The sequence below is a fragment of the Xenopus tropicalis genome, chromosome 6 (assembly GCF_000004195.4).
Source record: "Xenopus tropicalis strain Nigerian chromosome 6, UCB_Xtro_10.0, whole genome shotgun sequence".
NCBI lineage: Eukaryota > Metazoa > Chordata > Amphibia > Anura > Pipidae > Xenopus > Xenopus tropicalis.
Genome location: NC_030682.2, coordinates 78629166 through 78648496, shown reverse-complemented (window position 1 = coordinate 78648496; position 19331 = coordinate 78629166). Strand labels below are relative to the sequence as shown.

Sequence of the window (19331 nt, the reverse complement as noted above, 5' to 3'; positions counted from 1 at the left end):
ACACTAAAAGTTAACTTGAAGGCAACCCACCCCTTTAATGGCATTACAGATGGCTGTGGATGTTGCTTGGTTGTGGAACCCATTGTGGTAATTGGCAGTGGTGACAGGAAATGTTGTGGGCAGTAAAAGGAAAGGGCAGATAAGGTAAAAAGAAAGAAAGTAACAAACATAGCAATAATTGCCTTTCCAGATAGTGATACGGTGTAGGATTTCCCTTGTGCACCTAGATTACATATGAATATATATGGATTATTAACAGTTGCCTTGGAAGGTTGCCTGTTATTGCCAAAACCAGGCCAGGACTTTATCTGCTAATTTGCACACCAGAAATCTGCGCCATAGTAAGCATCAGGTTTTGTTATACTTTGAATGTCAGTTATTTGGCTATTATCTTGCCTGACTTGCCTGTATAGACTTGTATGTAACAATCCTATGTGGCTGTTTAGGCTCACTCCCTGTACTTTATAGTGCTTTCCTTCTGGCCTGTATCTATGTGTTTCTATCATTTATAAAAGCAGCAATGTACTCAACACCCTTCCTGGCCTACTATTCCCAGTTATAATCATAGTTAGCAATGGCATCAGCAGACTCTGACAGGACACTGCATGGGCTTGTGCTGCTCTCAGGCTCTATGCCCACTGCTGCCACATCAGCCCAATATTAAGAGGACGGGTAGCAGGTAGGGAGAACAACATTGAAGGCTGGAAAGTAGTTTATTTAATAAACAGGGAATTATGTGACATTTGCACTACAGAACAGAAAGTCTTGTAGGTTTGCTATAAAGAACATCCACCTGTGGCCACAAGCAGCAAGTGACCAAGGCTTATTTACTAAAGGTGTGTAGGCCCCACTCCACTCTCTCACAGAGCAGTGACAGTACAACTACTTATAGCTTACAGCTGCCAACAAGGCAAACCTCTAGCACTTTGGTCTGTGTGATGAACTCTGGCACCTTGGTCTACATGCTACAGCGACTCTATGAACCTATTAACCTAGACCAAAAAAAAAACATACTATTTACTTGCTTTGGAGAAGGCACGGCATGAATGCTGGGACATATTCTAAATAAAGCATGACTGGGGAACAGCAGTTGCTCTAGAAAAATAGAACTTAGATGTGCAGTACTGCATTTACTTCTGATGAAGCCTTGCACAGTGTGAGCAAGTTCAACCTAAATATAAGCCTAAATACTGTGACTTTCTGGTACCAGTTAGAGTTAAGAGTACACAGAGGAACAAAAGATGAGGACACATCTCAGTGCAAGGTATTCTGCTAATTTAATTAAAAAATACATTTTTCCTGTGAGATTTAAAAACAAGACTGGCAATTTATAAACTGCGAGTGTGTACAAAGCAAATATGTCACAAATTATAGTGTACAACATAATGTATGTAACATTTAAAGGAGTAATGCCTTAAAAAAAAGTATGGTAAGAAATGCTGTATTTTATATACTGAATGTAAGACCCAGATAGCCCTATAATAGGAATGATCCATTCAGTTGTTCACAGCAAATCATCACCATTTTCTGCAAGTCAGTGGCTTAGCACAGATTTAGGGGTAGATTTATCAAAATCTGAGATTATAGTTTACCACAGAAAAACACACCCACCCTCTATTCATTCCTATGGAATTTTTAGTACTGTAAATACACTTTTAAAAATCCCATAGGAATGAATAGAGAGTGGGTGTGTTTTTCTGTGGTAAACTCTACTGCTTCCACTTTGCTTGAATTGCTGCAGGTCTTAAGAGTTTTAGTCTCTTGACATATCTTCTCTCTTCAGCCTTACAAAGAATATGTATCTTTATATAGGGAAACATCAATTCATCAACTTATTTTTATTGAAGTTGGACTTAAATCAGCTTCATCTGATGTGTCCCATCAGATGCAACTTTGGGGCATCTTAATTCAGTGCTGGGCCTAAGTTTGTGAGTGCCCAAGGCAAACCCCACCCACCGTTTCATCTCCTTGGTTTGACTCGGAAACTTCAGACACCCCCCTTTATGGCAGGAATCCAGCAGACTTACAGATGAGCCAAAACTAGAGGAAAACTGTGTTTCCTAGGCATGTGGCCTCTTCTGCCTACCCCCATTCTGGCGATGTCTGAATCAGTAAGACTCACTTTCTGAGAATTTCGCACTCACATGTGATTTACACTATGGACACTATTTACATCTATAAAGACAGACCCTAAGAATGCAGCCTCTCGTTCTAGATGACAACAGGTCTTGGCCTTGGCACAGTTGACCTCCAGCATCTGCATAGAGTGCTTTGCATAATGCCAACTGTAGACACACTTTGAAAGCTTTCAAATATTCAATCATCAAGCAGCTGATAAGTAGCCAATCATATGGACTAACTTTTATTACAACATGGATTCTAAAACTTTACTGGATGATTTACATACCTAATGATCTTCCCTTAACTGCCACTAAGAGTTGTGTCATGATGCATATTAAGTTAACATTTATCAAGAACTGTTAAGGATTCATTTATATCAATCAATGGAAGTACTACAGCAAATTACAATTCTAACCAGCTTAGGTAGGTCACCTAGGAAAGTGTTGTAAAGCTTTAATTTGATCTGCATCTATATTTCTTTAAGTAAATGGGGATGAGTGTTTTAATGGGATACAACATCTCAGATAAGTTATATGGTTATAATGTTATACAAATGTACATGCATCTAAAATGAACACAATTGAGAGTGTTTACTGACACAATTCATACCTCTACATGGCTGGCAATGTGTCCATCCTGTGAATAGAAACAAAAAAAATGTTTTATGACTTACACTCCCTTCGATTCCAAGCTTGAGCTGGGGGAACACTAAAGAATTATTGGGTGCGGTTAAATCCAAAGCAGTGCTCCTTTGCTATTACATCTGAAGAAAATGGAAAAAGATCCCATGTTCCTTGTCCAGTATTAAAAACTGAAGAATATTCCTTACTTTAAAAACCTTGGTGCCTCAGTTGGGGACTGAAGCCTGACGCGTTTCGGGCTGTAACCCTTAAAACTTAAGCTAACCTATGATTCAAAAAAGTCAAATTTAACATATAGGGCATAATTTCTTATACACTTGCTAAATGTGAAATATCCCATCTGTCTTGCCATCAAGCCTTGAGGGATTCGTATACATAACTCATAAGTGCAAAAGGCTTTTCTCAAATGTAAAAGTCTGGAAAAGTTGACTCCTCATATTGGGATCTGTAATTTTTCAATAATTTGTACTCTCAGATCCTGGATTCCTCTTGTAGAGTAACTTTTAATATACCTACCTATAGAAGTATTCTAAGTGCCTTTCTCGATAGAGAAAATGCGCTCCCTTATCAGATTTTTCAGGCAGCGTGTAGTACACCCTACATACGGCTTATTGTAATTTGTACTTTCTAAAAAGGTAAACAATACCTTTTGTATTACAATTACTTACTTCTTATTGCTGTATTCTTTCTTGATTACGTTAAATCTGATATTACTTTACATGCTTTTCTGGTTCTTGCCCCGCATTTATAGGTTCTTGTACTGTGCAGCCAATTTTGTCTGGCAATGGAATTAATGATACTTGGAGCTAATATAATATCTAGCGTCAGATTTCTATGTGAAGTATTTAATATAGTGGGTCTGGAGTATTTCCTTCAGTGATGGGATTTGTCAAAATTCTGCACTGTATCCCAGAGTAATAGAAATATATAATGATACTCAATTTGTACCAATATATATTTGTTCTGTCTGGTTCTGGATCCCTGAAATAACCTTTGGCCTGTAATTTCTCCTTAAGGTTGAGGGCTTGTTCATCAAATAAATTAATAGTTGAATAATTTTGGCAATAACAGACAAATTAGGCATAATTAATGCTATTTATGGTGTGATTAGGGTGTCAAATATTTGCTTTAATGATTAGTAAATAGCGAGAAATGTTCCTGTAAAAATGTTACCACGCAAGGTGAGTTATTAAGCTATTAGCCTATAATTAAGGGTTACAACACAAAACGTGTCGAGCTTCAGTCCCCCACTGAACCACCAATTCTGTACAAGAAAAATGTACCCATCCTGCTTCTTCTGAGAAATGGTTTGTCTAGTAAATTGGATGCAAGCACCATTTTGAACATAAAACTATGGAAGTGACACAACCCTTCTATGAAAATGCTACATGCAAATGACACCAGATTTGCAGCAAAACATATCCGGTAGAACTCAAGAGCGCAGCTGAAATTCCACTGGGATTATAAGGAAAAAAACGCTGCATTATGGTTTAAAAAACATTTACATTTAAGTATGAAATAATACTTGGCACTGCACGTGTTTATGATCTTCATTTTTTAAGGGCTGAAGCTTATTAATAATTGGAACCTGCCAGATTGATTGACCATTATAAGTCTTTAATCCCACTTGGATGCAATGTGTAACATTAAGCATAGTCTATTGAGGAAAAAAAATGCACAACTGCAATTAAAAACTCCCGGTCTTTATTTTCTAAATAGTATGCTGGGTAACAGAATATGCCACCATTAACAGACTTCCAACAACTGCAAAACCTAAAGACCCAAACAGAAGCAGGAAATTCTGGAGAAACTCTATCCATTTAATCAGCTGTAGTCAAAATCATACTGTCAGCACTTAATTCTAACATTTCCCATCCTTCATATACCTAGGCATTCAAAGGCAACATACCAGGATACCTTCAAGTAACAAAGCTCAAGCACAAGAGACCCTAAATTGCCTTGCTAAACATAAATATAGAAAAAACAACAGGAATTATTAAAGTCAATGTTCCCCTTTGCTCAACATCAGACCAATAAAGTAGCTTGTGTTAAAAATTATTTGCCATCAACAACTTTATCAACTTGTATTGCTTCTGTTACCTGCAAAGGGTTTGGTAATTTCATGTTTGGGCCTAATCCCAATAATGAGGGTTTATTTTTAGGCTTTCTCTATCTGTGGTGAACTTTAAACAGCGTCTCTTAAGCACTGGCCAAACACTTCCTGTGCTAAAAGTACATGTTCTGCATTCTACTCAGTATAATTAGCTGGCAGAGAAACACCAGTTCTAGTGTTGGATGTTTCTCTGCCAGCGGAAAAAAATACCTTGTCTACCAGTGCACTGCTTTCCAAACAATAATTTTCATTTTCATAGATCACGTTCTTTGTTTTATGTTTATAAATGTGTTTTTAATTTATACTGGTTTAAAGATAATTTAGTTTCTTTTTTACCCCTCTAAAGTTTTCTAAAAGCAACCAAGTAAATTTGGTCACAATTTGATACATTAGTTGCTGGCATGCCTTAGATCAGCGTTTTTCAACCGCTGTTCCGTTGCAGATGTTGCCTGGTGTGCCGTAGGCAGGGCCGCAATTTTTACTTTAAAAAAAAAATCCGGGCCCTGTCATTGGTTGCGCCCCGTGTGTATGGGTGACGTCAGTACACACGGGGCGCAACGTTATAAAAGGGCCTGTGTGCGGTCGCGTGTAGGCAGAAGTGCAGAGGCGGCGTGCGTGTGGGGAAGATGCTGCTGAAGCCGCCAAAGAGTAAAATGCTGCTGGGCACCAATGTATTAGGGGGGGCCACGGGGCACACTGACTTATGGGGGCACTGCTGCTGGGCACCAATGTACTAGGGGGGCTGGCTCTTGGCACCAATGTACTGGGGGGCACTGCTGCTGGGCACCAATGTACTAGGGGGGCACTGCTCTTGGAACCAATGTACTAGGGGGGCACTGCTGCTGGGCACCAATGTACTAGGGGGGCTGGCTCTTGGCACCAATGTACTGGGGGGCACTGCTGCTGGGCACCAATGTACTAGGGGGGCACTGCTCTTGGAACCAATGTACTAGGGGGGCACTGCTGCTGGGCACCAATGTACTAGGGGGGCACTGCTCTTGGCACCAATGTACTAGGGGGGCACTGCTCTTGGCACCAATGTACTAGGGGGGCACTGCTGCTGGGCACCAATGTACTAGGGGGGCACTGCTGCTGGGCACCAATGTACTAGGGGGGCACTGCTGCTGGGCACCAATGTACCAATGGGGCACTGCTGCTGGGCACCAATGTACTAGGGGGGCACTGCTCTTGGCACCAATGTACTAGGGGGGCACTGCTGCTGGGCACCAGTGTACTAGGGGGGCACTGCTGCTGGGCACAGAGTTAAATTTTTTAACATTTTCTAATGGTGGTGTGCCTCGTGATTTTTTTCATGAAACAAGTGTGCCTTTGCCCAAAAAAGGTTGAAAAACACTGCCTTAGATGTAGCTTTAGGGTAATGGCGTTTTGCCCACCATGCGAAAACACAACAACTACTAATATTCTGGGACATTGTATATCACTCAAAAATGTTAGCTGCTGAATTTTCAACTACTGAAAGGGAAACAGCGATTCCAATGCTATTCAAGGGAAAGAAAATTTTCATCTACAGAGAAGCAATTTCACACAAGCAAGAAAAAGTTGCATGTGTCTTTTCTCTTGGACCCCTCTGAAGTAATCCAGACTAAAATCTTTGACAGCAACTAATGTATCAGATTGTAACAGTTGTTTAGTAACAGCATAAAGAGACAGTTTTGGCTCCCAATCCATAGGTTAAGAATAATGGACCTAAGAGAAATAACAGCTTCTAATGTATACATTTGTAACAGATTTAACAGTCTGTGACCAGACTTACTGAGCTGCTACTGGGAAACAAGAGACAGGGTAAACTAAATTAATGAATTTTTTAAAAGTGCATTTTATGATAGAATTTAAAGGAACAGTAACACCAAAAAATGAAAGAGCTTTAAAGTAATAAAAATATAATGCATTGTTGCCCTGCACTGGTAAAACTGGTGTGTTTGCTCCAGTAACACTACTATAATTTATATAATAAGCTGCTGTGTAGCCACGGGGGCAGCCATTCAAGCTGGAAAAAAGGCACAGGTTACATAGCAGATAACAGATAAGCTCTGTAAAATACAATAGTGTTTTATCTGTTATCTGCAATGTGCCTGTGCCTTTTCTCCTTTGAATGGCTGCCTCTGTGGCTACATAGCAGCTTATTTATATAAATTATAGTAGACTTTCTGAAGTAAACACACACCTTTTACCAGTGCAGGGCAGCAGCACATTATATTTTAGTTACTTTTATACACTTTCATTTTTTGGTGTTACTGTTCCTTTATGAAAGGATGTGAACCCTGCACCCCCCCCCCAACAACACAAAAATAAATTTACATTTTTAATTTGTAACATTAAATACACTCTTCCTTTTCTCTAAATGTCTTCCTTACCATCAAACATACACACAACACTAACACATCATATATCCAGTATAATTATGACATTACTCAATGTTCATTTTTCCCCATCACTTCTCTAATAAGGCAGTGTTTCTTAATATACTTCATTTCAAACACTGCTACACAAACTGCATCTGAGTTTTTTTTTCCTTCAGTGCAATATCAGTGACTTATGGTAAAAAAGCAGAACATACAGATGGAGCAAACTTTATTGGGAAATATGGTGCACATAGTGCACATGGCACAGCATTCTTTTAAAAAGGAAAAAAAAGAGCGTGACTCTGTGTGCCGTTTACATCAATAAAACCTGCTTCATATGTAGGCTAAACTGAGCTTAGTCTGATGTACAAGCTCCAAGAGGCACCTTTCTTCTAGAAATACAGGATGTTTCATAGTATATAAAAAAAAAAAGTCATATTTGATAACAATGTTTACTTCCACTGTTCAAAACAAAGCAAATTACAGTTGCTTTGTAAAAGCTGGTTGTATGCAGAACAAGAAATTCTTGTATTGTATGAAAAAACCCCATTTGTATGTATTTATACACTTGTTTCTTCACACACTCGGACAGGCACGTTATAGTGTCGATCATCTTCGGTTATCAGAGTCACTGTAGGCCAATTTGTCTTGTCATTGGGATAGTATGTAATAAATTCATCTGTTCCACATTTGTACAACCGATACACCTTGATAGTGTGCTGAAGCGCGTATCCAAGAAGAAACATTTCCACCTACAAAGTGAGGGTAACAAAAAGCAAAATAACTTGATTTTGATTGAACTCCAAGATTTGCACCAGATTCAATTTGATGAGAAAAGCTTATCTCCTAATTCAATTCCAGACTTTCCCATAGAACCATATGAAATACAATGAGAACTAGAAGAAAAGGTTTTTCTCCTTAAATTGAATCTCAACCATAAGTTTGTGTGTGATCAACCATAAAATAATGTTTTCTTATGGAAATAAATCTGGCCCTATGTCCATAATACAAGTTGTAATGGCTCAAACTGAAGGGGCAAGTACATCGGTAGCAAGTTCAAAAGTCAGTGATCCTGTTTGTCGGTGATCAGTTAAGGGGTTATATAATAAAAGGCTCAGTTGGTCCAGGTGAAATAAGCCATAACAGCCAATCAGCAGGCATCATTTAATTGGTCACTTGTTTAAAAGCAAACATCTTATTGATTGCTGTGGATTACTGCTTCTGGCCAAACTAAGCACCTTTTATTACATATAGCGGTTAGTAGTTTACAAAAGAATTATGCCATGGTTTGATCAGTAGGCTTCTCTCAGACTGAGAGTCAAGGGAGAATAATGGATATAATGTCTCCTACAATTATTCCCCTACTACATATAGTTATAATTCAGTTTTTATAAAATCTTGCAATATTTATCACTAAAATGTTAAGTGTACATACAGACAATATTTTAAATGGGCCCTAATTTGCTTTTATTAACTTTTATTATATGTGGGAGGTGTATGATATCTGATCTGATGAGTGCCTGTTTATATTATCATGTATAACATTTCAGTGTCTGCTGGCTTTTGAACTACAAATCTCTCCAATGTGGCAGGACTCAGGTTTATTTAGCAAGGTAGCCCTAGAATGTAAGTATTGTATTTAAAACCAATAACTAAGTTTGTTTGTTAAATATTCCACTTAGGCATCATTCTGTATGAATATCTATACTGCAAAATCAATACAAATTTAAGATGAAAAAATTAAATAACTAGCCACTTTTTCATTTTTTGTTTTATGGGTTATTTTATGCATGAATTATACCATAATCGTAATCAACAAAATCTATGACCACGTGTCTGGTAAACACAGCAAACTGCAATTTCCCCATGACAAAAAAACTGTCACAAGGATTTAACATGCGTCACAGACATGATAAGGCAAAGTGTGTTTGCTTTTTCTAATTTCTAAGTGGTGAACTGCCAATCATGTTAAATGGCAGGCCAGGGTCTGTGGCACAACAATAAGGCTACAGTCATATGGGCCTGATATCCAGCCTGCGCATAAATACAGGCTGAGAATCAGCTGATTCACTGGCCTATACTGGCACCTGTATAACCACAGAAAGGCACTACTGTGTCAGCACTGGGTAAAACACATGGAGTGGATTCCGGCACAAAAACCACATGAGAATGCATTTCTGCCCTGAAATCTGCTCTATATGTCTGGCACAGGTTTGTGCCACTAAATGTATATGCATGGGGGATCCACAAATTGTTTTGCTGGGAGAATGGTCCACTGCCAGTTCATCCAGAGCATGTGCACATAGAAATAATCACTGTTAATCCAGCCATCCAACAGATAGGCTGACACCTAACAGTAAGCCCCAGGGCAGAATGCATGAGACTTGACCAATATGTCCCCAGTTTGCCAGTTAGACTGCCTTTGCATAGGCTACAGGGGGGCCTTTCTTTTCCTTGGCAGGTCAACAATACCATGCTGGGCTGAATCTCAGCCTGAATCAATCCACGAGAATCCGCTCATAGTGGTTCTGGATGCAGACACAGAAAGTAGGAGATATGAGCCCTACAGCTTACCTCTACACTTGCTCTCATGAAGAAGGGAAGGTGTGCTCCACAAATATAGATTGTACTGATATACAACCTCTTGTTAAAAAATGGTAGTTTTTCATAGGACTAAGCTACAGAACTAACTAATACTAAATTCTCTCTTTTGCTCTACCAGCCTGTGTGGCCTGAACTCCATAATAGTTTAGTTAAATAGTAAAAGTTTCTGGAGTAATGTACAAGAGAATTATTTGCTGTGCAATGTTATAAACAGTAAAGTTAAAGTGCTATTACTGAACTAGAGCTCTCTCTACTGGCCAATAATGATTCGTTCTAAAGAACTGCAATCCCAATGCATCCAGCTTGCTCTAAAACAGAACTTGGAATGTAAATTCCTTTGCATTTTTAGTGCTACATTTCTATAATAAGAAAAGAATATGAACAGGCCAGTGGCCTATGCAAGAGGACTGCAAAGGATGGGGGGGCGGGGGAGAGGGGCCCCAAAAACGGTACGTCACTGGGACGGGTAAATTTGGATTATATGAAAGAACAAATAATATTTTTTTTAGCAGATGTGTATATTTGAAGTTCAAGAAAGAAGCTGAAATATGCAGAAATTAGCACTGGAGGAACATCATTAACAGCTCTTCCAGTGAAGTCAGGTGGTAAATGTGACAGTGGGCAAATTCCTTCTACTGTCTTGATGACTGCAATCCCACTGACCACGTGTAACACTTGAAATTATAAAATGTACACATCCACACCTCGGGTTACTATCCAGTGAGATTTTCTTACCAGTTACTTTCAAATATGATGCCCTTTCGTCTTCTAAACTATTTTAAAAACAAACTTGCAGTATTAAGGGCCTTTATACCATAGTTAGGGTTTCTACTTTTAAAATGGAGAAAATACTAATGGGGCTGGCTAAGTGACATTGGGGACAGAGCTAATGATGTCAGAGGCAGAGTAATTGTATTTTGGGGTTGGGCTATAATGCAGCAGGCATCAATTGGCTTAATTTTCCGTCAATCAGGCAGCGTTTTGTTTCAGACCCCAGACAAGCAATTTTGAACCAGACTGTTCAATTCAAAACTGAAAAGGTGACAAAACTAATCATAATGTATTGTTTATGAAGGTATTTCAGGCTCTTTAAGGCTTCCTAAAATATATTGATTATGCTTTAGGGCTCTGGCACACGGGGAGATTAGTTGCCCGCGACAAAACTCCCTGTTCGCGGGCGACTAATCTCCCCGAGTTGCCTTCCCCCTGCCATCCCACCGGCGAACATGTAAGTCGCCAGCGGGATGGCAGACGCGGCGGAGCGATTTCCCGAAACGTTAGAACATTCCCTGACTGAACCATGTTGCCTCAGCAACCAACTGCCCTTTAGTTTTTCATTCATTGAGAAACTCACCACAAATTTTTTGGCTAAGGAAGCTCACTAATAAAGAGATTGAATCAAAAGCTATAATTAAAAGAAACCAAACTACAAATACTGTAGATATATGAATTAATTATTGGTTACAATTTGGTATAACTTATAACTAACAAAGTTCACTTATGTGGTTTGGAAACACAAATCAAACACTTTCCAGGTTTTCATAGAAGGAATTTTACATTTACCTGCTCAAGTCCTCCAGAGTGCCCCACTTGATTCAAGTGATTCTTCATAAACTCACAAGGATTGCTGGACGTGTTCCGAGCAAAAAGCAACCATGAGAACACTGGCACTTCCATGCCCTCGTTATTTGCATTGTATAAATCAATGGCTGTTTTCAACATCACAAATTTTACCCCTTCATAGAGACAATACTCGACTTCCTCATTGGTAAAGATCTCATCGCAAGCTGCCTGCCTCTCCTCTGGTGTCTTCATTCTGCTTAAAGCTGCCCACTAAATAAAAGGATGAACAGATCAGTAAAATAAAATGCCTTCAACTGTATGAGAACAGCTATAAGGTTGTCAAATAAGCATAATAATAAATAATACAGACTCCAAAAAAAAAATTTTTTTTTCTTTTTTATTTATTTATTTGCCTTGCAAAACTAAATCAGTCAATAATGAATAGCAATACACACCTTCTCCTTGAGCAAATCAATATATTCCTTGAGTCGGACTTCAACATCTTTGCCTCCATGTACATTCCAGAACCGCCACAACTTAATCCATTCATGTTTTGTAGCGAGCCTTTTAGGCAACTGTGTAGAAGGAGAAATATATTATACAGTTTTTTGAAAAATAAACTTTTTAAGATCATATCAAATTATTGCAGATGCTACACAGGAATCAAAAGACAAGGAAATGTAAATTCACTGCGTTGTTTTTGTGCTCATTTTTTGGGGAAAAAACATGGAAATTGTGCTCAAAATTGCACTTTTCTCACTGCACTTGCAGACATAAACAATCCCTTAAATTTATGAAAAGTTAAGAAAGATGGAGGCACTACATTGCTATTTTGTTCTGGCCAGCATGCCCCAATGAATATTCCTTTCGTTGTCCTATAAAAATTTTATGTTTAGGGCAGTGACACACAAGGAGATTAGTTGCCATGTGACAAATCTTCGGCGCCACCACAATTGCCAGAAGTCACCTCGAGAGGAAACTTGGGGCGTCTTCAGCAAATCGCGGTGCCGCGTATGCCATCCCACTGGCGATTTACATTCTAGCCGGTGGGATGGCACTGTGGGGAGATGTCGCCCGTGACACCGAAGATTTGCTGCGCGGCGACTAATCTCCCCGTGTGTCACTGCCCTTAAAATATACAAGTGGTGTTTTCAACTGAAGTTCTAACAACTTCCACAATTTCTCTGTTCAAAACTGTTAGAGTGTTGTCTAACTGGTCTAAATACACATAAAGAGACTTGCATTTTTGTCTTGTTATAAAATAAAGGTCATCTGGAAAAATGGCAGGTATTTTTTTTTTAATTTTATGACTGAATTGCTAACTGTCATAGAAACGCTGACAACAGCAAGTATCAGAATGAGGTGGTAACAATATAAATAAAATACCAGTGAAAGGAGTGAGAACAATGTATTGCAACTTTGAACCCATTGAACGCCAGCGTGTGACACACCTCTAAGTGATATAACTATTTGAGATGACCTTTGTGTAGCTTAATCTTAGCTACGGGATCTATTATACAAAAATATTTTATCCAGAAAGCTTAAAAATACACATTCTTTAATAATGATGGAAAGTGGCACTGCAAGAAATTCTGCCATATACCCCGATATACTGAAACTTATCAATGCAACATGCTGTGTTCCACCTGCATTCGGCGTGTGGTGCAGTCGTCGTGCAGTGGAACACTGGAGAACCCGTCAGTATGCATTAGTGGCTGTTATGGACATGTAGCATTCTAGAATTAAATAAATGCAAAATAAACCAAACCTATATTCCGGTGTTACTGTTAGTTCAACCTGGTGAATATTACATTTGCCATTCTGAGTTTTTAATCATATCGTCTTAATTGTAAGGTTTTTTGTTTAATCATTACAAAACTATAGATAATCTGAGTTGTTCTTAACAACATGTAGTAAATTCACTCGAGTAGCAGAAGCAGCACCTATACCTTAGGCAAGAGACTGCAACGCCAGTTCAAGCTGGTAAGTTCCAGTGTTTTATTTATATGAGGTCTTAAACGAAACATTGTGCCTTTCTGTTCACATTCAAACCATATAAAGAAAGAAAAAGCTACATTCCATTTGTCTAAACCACATATAGATAAAATCACTAACAGTCTTGATAACTGTGGAGTTCCTACTAGAAAGAAAACCAGCAGATATTAGGACCACATGTCCAACAATAATAGCATTTCAGTTTCACTCAGAATGTGTAGAGTTTCCTTCTGCTTTGTGTATATTTGCCGTGTATTGTCTTATTTTTAGATCTCCTAGGGCAAGACCAGCTAGACAAGCCCTTCAATAGCACAACCAGTTGAAACATGAAACATGGTCTGGCCAAGGAGCCAAAATTCCATCCAGTAAAACCAGCTTCAGATTACAACTTACTTTTTTCCAAACACGCAAAAAACACTAGTTTGCACTAGTTTCCCAGGTCAATGGTAGTTTGCAAGAAATCTAAGGGGTATATTTTTAATGCTGTGTAAAAAGTGGAGTAAAACATTACCGGTGATGTCCCTTATAGCAGCCAATCAGATGCTTTGCTTTGGTTTTCAAACTGTTGAAATCTAATTGCTGACTGGTTGTCCTGGGCAACATCACCGGTAATGCTTCACTCCACTTTTTACACAGCACGATAAATATACCCCTTAGTGTAATATCCCCTCGCACTCCTGCAACTCCTTCCACTTTTTTTTTTTTAATATACGAACTACAGCACTAGCAAATTCATACAAAAAAGAAAAAAAGGAGGATTGTTTGTAACAATTGGGCACAATGAGGAAATGGCATGCTGTACTTCTGAGCTTCCTTGATTGCATGCTTCCCACATTGCATTCACAAATCATCTAGTAGAATGTTATCTGCCTGTTATCTGGTTACATTACATGTGAACAACTCACAAGTGAAAAATAATCACGATAATGACAGGGACTGATTTATTCATGTTTATGGAACATTATCATACATACATCTGCCAGTTAGTGCACAGACATGGCAGATTTAGGCACAAAAACAAATGCATTTTCCAGTGGAGGAAAAGCTATGTGACTTTTCTATTACACTAGGACATACTTTCCTAATTAGATGTCTCGTAACTACTACACACAATGTGGCAGTTATCTTTAATAAAGTAAGTATACTTTGACAGAGAATACATATTTAGCTCTCTTATGAGAGAATAGTAGGAATGTGTGCTTAGGCCTCTGCACCCGTCACTACTTTTCATATTAATGTATGGGATACGAGGTGCCTAAAGCACAGGTAGCTGTGACAAGTGGCACTCTGCTCAGAAATGAAAAAAGACATACTTTTAAAGGATTGTTTACTAAGAATTGAGATAAAAGTGCAAACGCCTACGTGCTTCAGCCTCCTATCACTCATGAACACCTCACTTCCCAATTATGGGGGCAGCTGTATGTCTCTGTGCTCTGAAACAGAACACAGAACCTGCAGCAATTTATGTATCCAGGAAGACACGGTGCGAAGTGCAAAAAATTGGTGTATTGCACCTATTATTTTGCAGTTTGCACAGTGGTAAATGAAAATATCCAGCAGAAAACCTGTAACCAACATGCCACTGAAGTCAATTTCTAGGGCAGCAAGATATGCATGCTCACCGCTGGTGTTTTAAAAGGCTTATGCAAAATAACTTCTATTGATACAAATCACTAGCAAACTAATAAATATGAACTAGAAAGGGAAGTTTGAGAACAAACTTCATGTTGGGTTGAAAAATGTGAAGTCATGAAATGAAATCTGATCTGTTGTTGGCTCAGCCCACTTTTTCTAACCTTGGACCCACAGTTATATAGTAAAAACCACTGTACAAAGTTTGGGGACCCTGGATTTAATAGTGTCTGAATGGCAGCAATTTAAATTTCCCCACTGCAGTTACCCAGTGACTAACTGCAAAGTTTAGGGACCATAGGATTAATAGTTAATGAACGGCAGCAGTTTAAATTTAAACCAATAAAAGTCAATAGGTAAATTGTGATTGGTGGTTGTGCCCCCTTTTTCTAACCTTGAGTCGAAGTCACCCAGTGACATTGGGCACCCTGGCATAAATAGTGTGAGAATGAGAGCATTCTAAATTTAAACCAATAAAATTAAATGGATGAAATCTGATTGGCTGTTAGTGGCCCAACCCACTTTTCCTATTTTTGAACTGCAGTCCCCCAGTGACCAACTTTGCAAAGTTTGGGGACTCGGGCACTGGGCATAAAAATTGTGGGACTGACAGCATTTTACACTTCACCATTGAAAGTACAAAGGTGAAATGTTATTGGCTGTTGGTGGCTCCGTCCCCTTTTTCTAACTTTGGACTGCAAATACCCAGTGACTAACTTTGCAAAGTGTAACAACCCTGGAATTAATACTTAAATAATGGCATCAGTTTAAATATAAACCAATGAAATTTAATGGGTGGAAATGGATTGGCTGTTGGTGGCTCCGCCCACTTGTTCAAACCCTGAATACGTGGTCAGCCAGTGACTGACTGCAAAGTTTGGGGACCCTGACATTAAACATGTGAGAATGGCAGCAGTTAAAATTTCCCCACTAATAACAATGAAAGAAATGTGATTGGCTTTTGGCGGCCGCGCCCACTTTTTCTAACTTTGAGTACGAAGTCACCCAGTGACTGACTGTGTAAAGTTTGGGGACCCCGGCAGCAGGTTGAATTTCCGCCAAGTCAATAGGTAAAATCTGATTGGCTGTTCACAGATCCGCCCACTTTTGGGCATCCAACAATCATCATATTTTCATTCAGGCTGACCCCATGACTATGTGATTCATGTTTGGAAAGTGTAGCTTTAAAGCTGTAAGTGTGGCAGCAGTTTAAATTTCCCCATAGTCAATAGGTAAGAATAAGAAGAAGAAGTGGAAGAATAAGCTGAAGTCAAAGAACAGTATGTTGGGTTTTTCAACCCAACATAATTAGAGAAATCAGAGAAGGAATACAACTATGAAAAATGTCCATGGTTACACAAAACAGCACACTGGCAGCATATAGCACACATTAACTAAAGTATGCTACAAGCCTTGCATTTCGATTAAGGATGCACCAAATCCAGGATTCGTTTTTTCGATTAGGCCAAGATTCTGCCTTTTTCAGCAGGATTCGGATTTGGCGGAATCCACGCTTCTGGCTGACCCAAATCCAAATCCTTAAAATTACGTGATTCTTTGTCACATAAACTCAGAAGTTAAAAATTTTTGGCCGCTGCGCAGTTCTCTTTATTAGGATTCGGTTTGTTATTTGGCCATATCTTTGTATGTATGTATGTATGTATGTATATCTTTATTTATAAAGCGCTACTTATGTACGCAGCGCTGTACAGTAGAATACATTAATACAAACAGGGTGTTAATAAGATAATAGATAAATACAAAGTATAATAATAACTACAGATAAATACAGCAGCAATAAGTTAAGAGTCGAGGACACAAGAGGAAGGAGGTCCCTGCCCCGTAGAGCTTACAATCTATATGGGAGGGTAACTAACAGACACAAATAGGCAAATATAAGTGCTGTAAGTCACAGTGGGTGACACTACAATATAAGTGCCAGTTCCCAGATTAGGTGCTGGGCGAGTGCTCCAAAAGGTAGTCTTTAACCTTAGTTTTAAAAAGACTGGGGGAGGATTCTCTCCGGAGGAAATCAGGGAGGGTATTCCAAATGTAGGGGGCAGCCAGGCAGAAAGGTTTAAGGCGGGAAACCGCAGTAGTAGTGGGGGGCGCAACCAAACGATTGCTCTGCGAGGAACGAAGGAGTCGGCCGGGAACATACGGAGACACAAGGGACGAGATGTAGTGAGGAGCAGAGGAATGGAGAGCTTTGAAGGTTAGGAGAAGAAGTTTGTAAGATATTCTTTGTTTGATAGGAAGCCACAAAGACTTTAGCAGGGGAAGGGCCTGAACACTCCTGGATGAGAGGAGGAGAATTCTGGCAGCTGTGTTTAATATAGACTGTAGGGGGGAAAGATGGGAGTTAGGGAGGCCGGTTAATAGCAGGTTGCAGTAGTCCAGTCGTGACAGGATGAGAGCAGTTCTGCCCAAAATTCTATAGGTGACATGCTTGAAACATTGTTTGAATCTAAATGCAAACTACAGGAATTGTAGGGCTCATTAATGATTGCTACCAAAACACTAAACAATAAAAATGGAGTAGTATTGTGCCAACAAAAATGCTACACTGTGCACAATGTTGTTGCTCCTACTTGTTTAAATCTATTACTAATAGTCCTAGTTATAAAAAAAAAAAATGCATTAAACGGGGGTATGCTGAAATATTTGAAACCATTAGAAAGGCAAATCGTTTTTTCATTTATAGATTGTAAGCTCTTTTGGGCAGGACCCTATTTACCTCAAATATTGGTTATTGGTTGTTTTGTAGGTTTTCTTGTATGTTCAATGTACTGTATACACCCATTTATTTACAATGGTGCGGAATATGTTGGTGTATAAACGTGTTAATAATAATCTTTTATATGTACTGATACAAACAGTACACATTCTAAGTTAATTAGTTTGGACTGACACAGAGGCTGAAGTGGCTGGGGAAGGCTAAAAGCTTTAGGAAGAAGTTCATATCAATCTTATAAGGTATCAGTAGGAAAATTAATTCTGCCACCAAATATATTATTGCTATTTAAGTCGTGCCCCAGCTAAAGTGCATGTAGGAGAGAATACCTTCCCCAGAATTCTATTTCCTAAATTTCCTATTTCCTGGTTTGAGCCAGACTTCCTCACAGTCTGGCTCAAACCAGGGAGAAAAGATTCCCTGTAGCTGAGGATTATATTTATATATATATATATATATATATATATATATATATATATATATATATATATATATATATATATATATATATATATATATATATATATATATTATATATATATTATATATATATATTATATATATATATATATATATATTATATATATATATTATATATATATATAAACAGGAACGAATGTCAGCACTCTTAGGATTTTTACAAATGATCAAGAAGTCATCAAGTATTTGCAAACGGTGAGGTTTTATTACCAACGTTTCAGTCCTCACTTGGGACTTTCGTCAGGGAAAGTCCCAAGTGAGGACTGAAACGTTGGTAATAAAACCTCACCGTTTGCAAATACTTGATGACTTCTTGATCATTTGTAAAAATCCTAAGAGTGCTGACATTCGTTCCTGTTTGTACAATTCTGGCTCTAGCACCAAGGTTATTGTATTTTATATGGTGTGCTTCCTACTTTGGACTTAATAATATATATATATATATATATATATATATATATATTATTATCATTCTAATAATAATATAATGAATATATTTAGGTGACTTTCAAATGGACCATATGATAGTGCTAAATGTTCACAGTAATCAGGTCATATCTAGTATAAATAAATTTAAAGCAACTGGACTGGTTTGGTAATCATTGAAGACGTTTCACTACTCATCCGAGCAGCTTATTCAGTTCAACTGACTGGTATGGGAAGTCCTCAGCATATATACTCCTCTACTAATCCAATCACAATGGCACTTTGTAACTCTTCAGAAAGGTGACAGCTGAAACTCACAGAGGTGTGAATGCTGTGGAGTTACTTTGAAAGGATTACCAAAGTATCATGCAACTCTTCAAACAGGTGTTACTTTTTGGAGTTGCATGAATGGATGTGTGAAGAGTTCTGAAACTGCCGGGGCACAGATGTTAGAACAGCATTGTATGTAGCAGACAGATGGTGTCGAAGTCCCCCCGCCTCTGTTAAGGGATGGTTTCTCCACTTTGACATGAATGGCCTCTTTTACACCTCTTTTAAACCAGCGGTCTTCTTTGTCCAAAATTTGGACGTTGCTGTTTTCAAAGGAGTGTCCCTTGTCTTTTAGTTGTAGAAATACAGCAGAGTCCTGGCCTGTAGTG

At 38.6% G+C, this 19331-nt stretch overlaps 1 protein-coding gene across 8 annotated transcripts in view; it reads right to left on the bottom strand.

Moving 5' to 3' along the window:
- Positions 1-7188: 7188 nt before the first annotated feature.
- otulin (OTU deubiquitinase with linear linkage specificity) overlaps positions 7189-19331 on the bottom strand; it is a 34127-nt gene continuing 21984 nt past the window's right edge. For all 8 annotated transcript variants that reach the window (XM_031903956.1, XM_002933121.5, XM_004915327.4 and 5 more), the window contains exons 8-10: positions 11861-11980; positions 11406-11675; positions 7189-7990 (exon numbers count right to left, since the gene is read on the bottom strand). In XM_031903956.1, the coding sequence (XP_031759816.1) occupies positions 7799-7990; positions 11406-11675; positions 11861-11980 (582 nt within the window). In that variant the 3' untranslated portion in view covers positions 7189-7798. The remainder of the gene's footprint in view (positions 7991-11405; positions 11676-11860; positions 11981-19331) is intronic.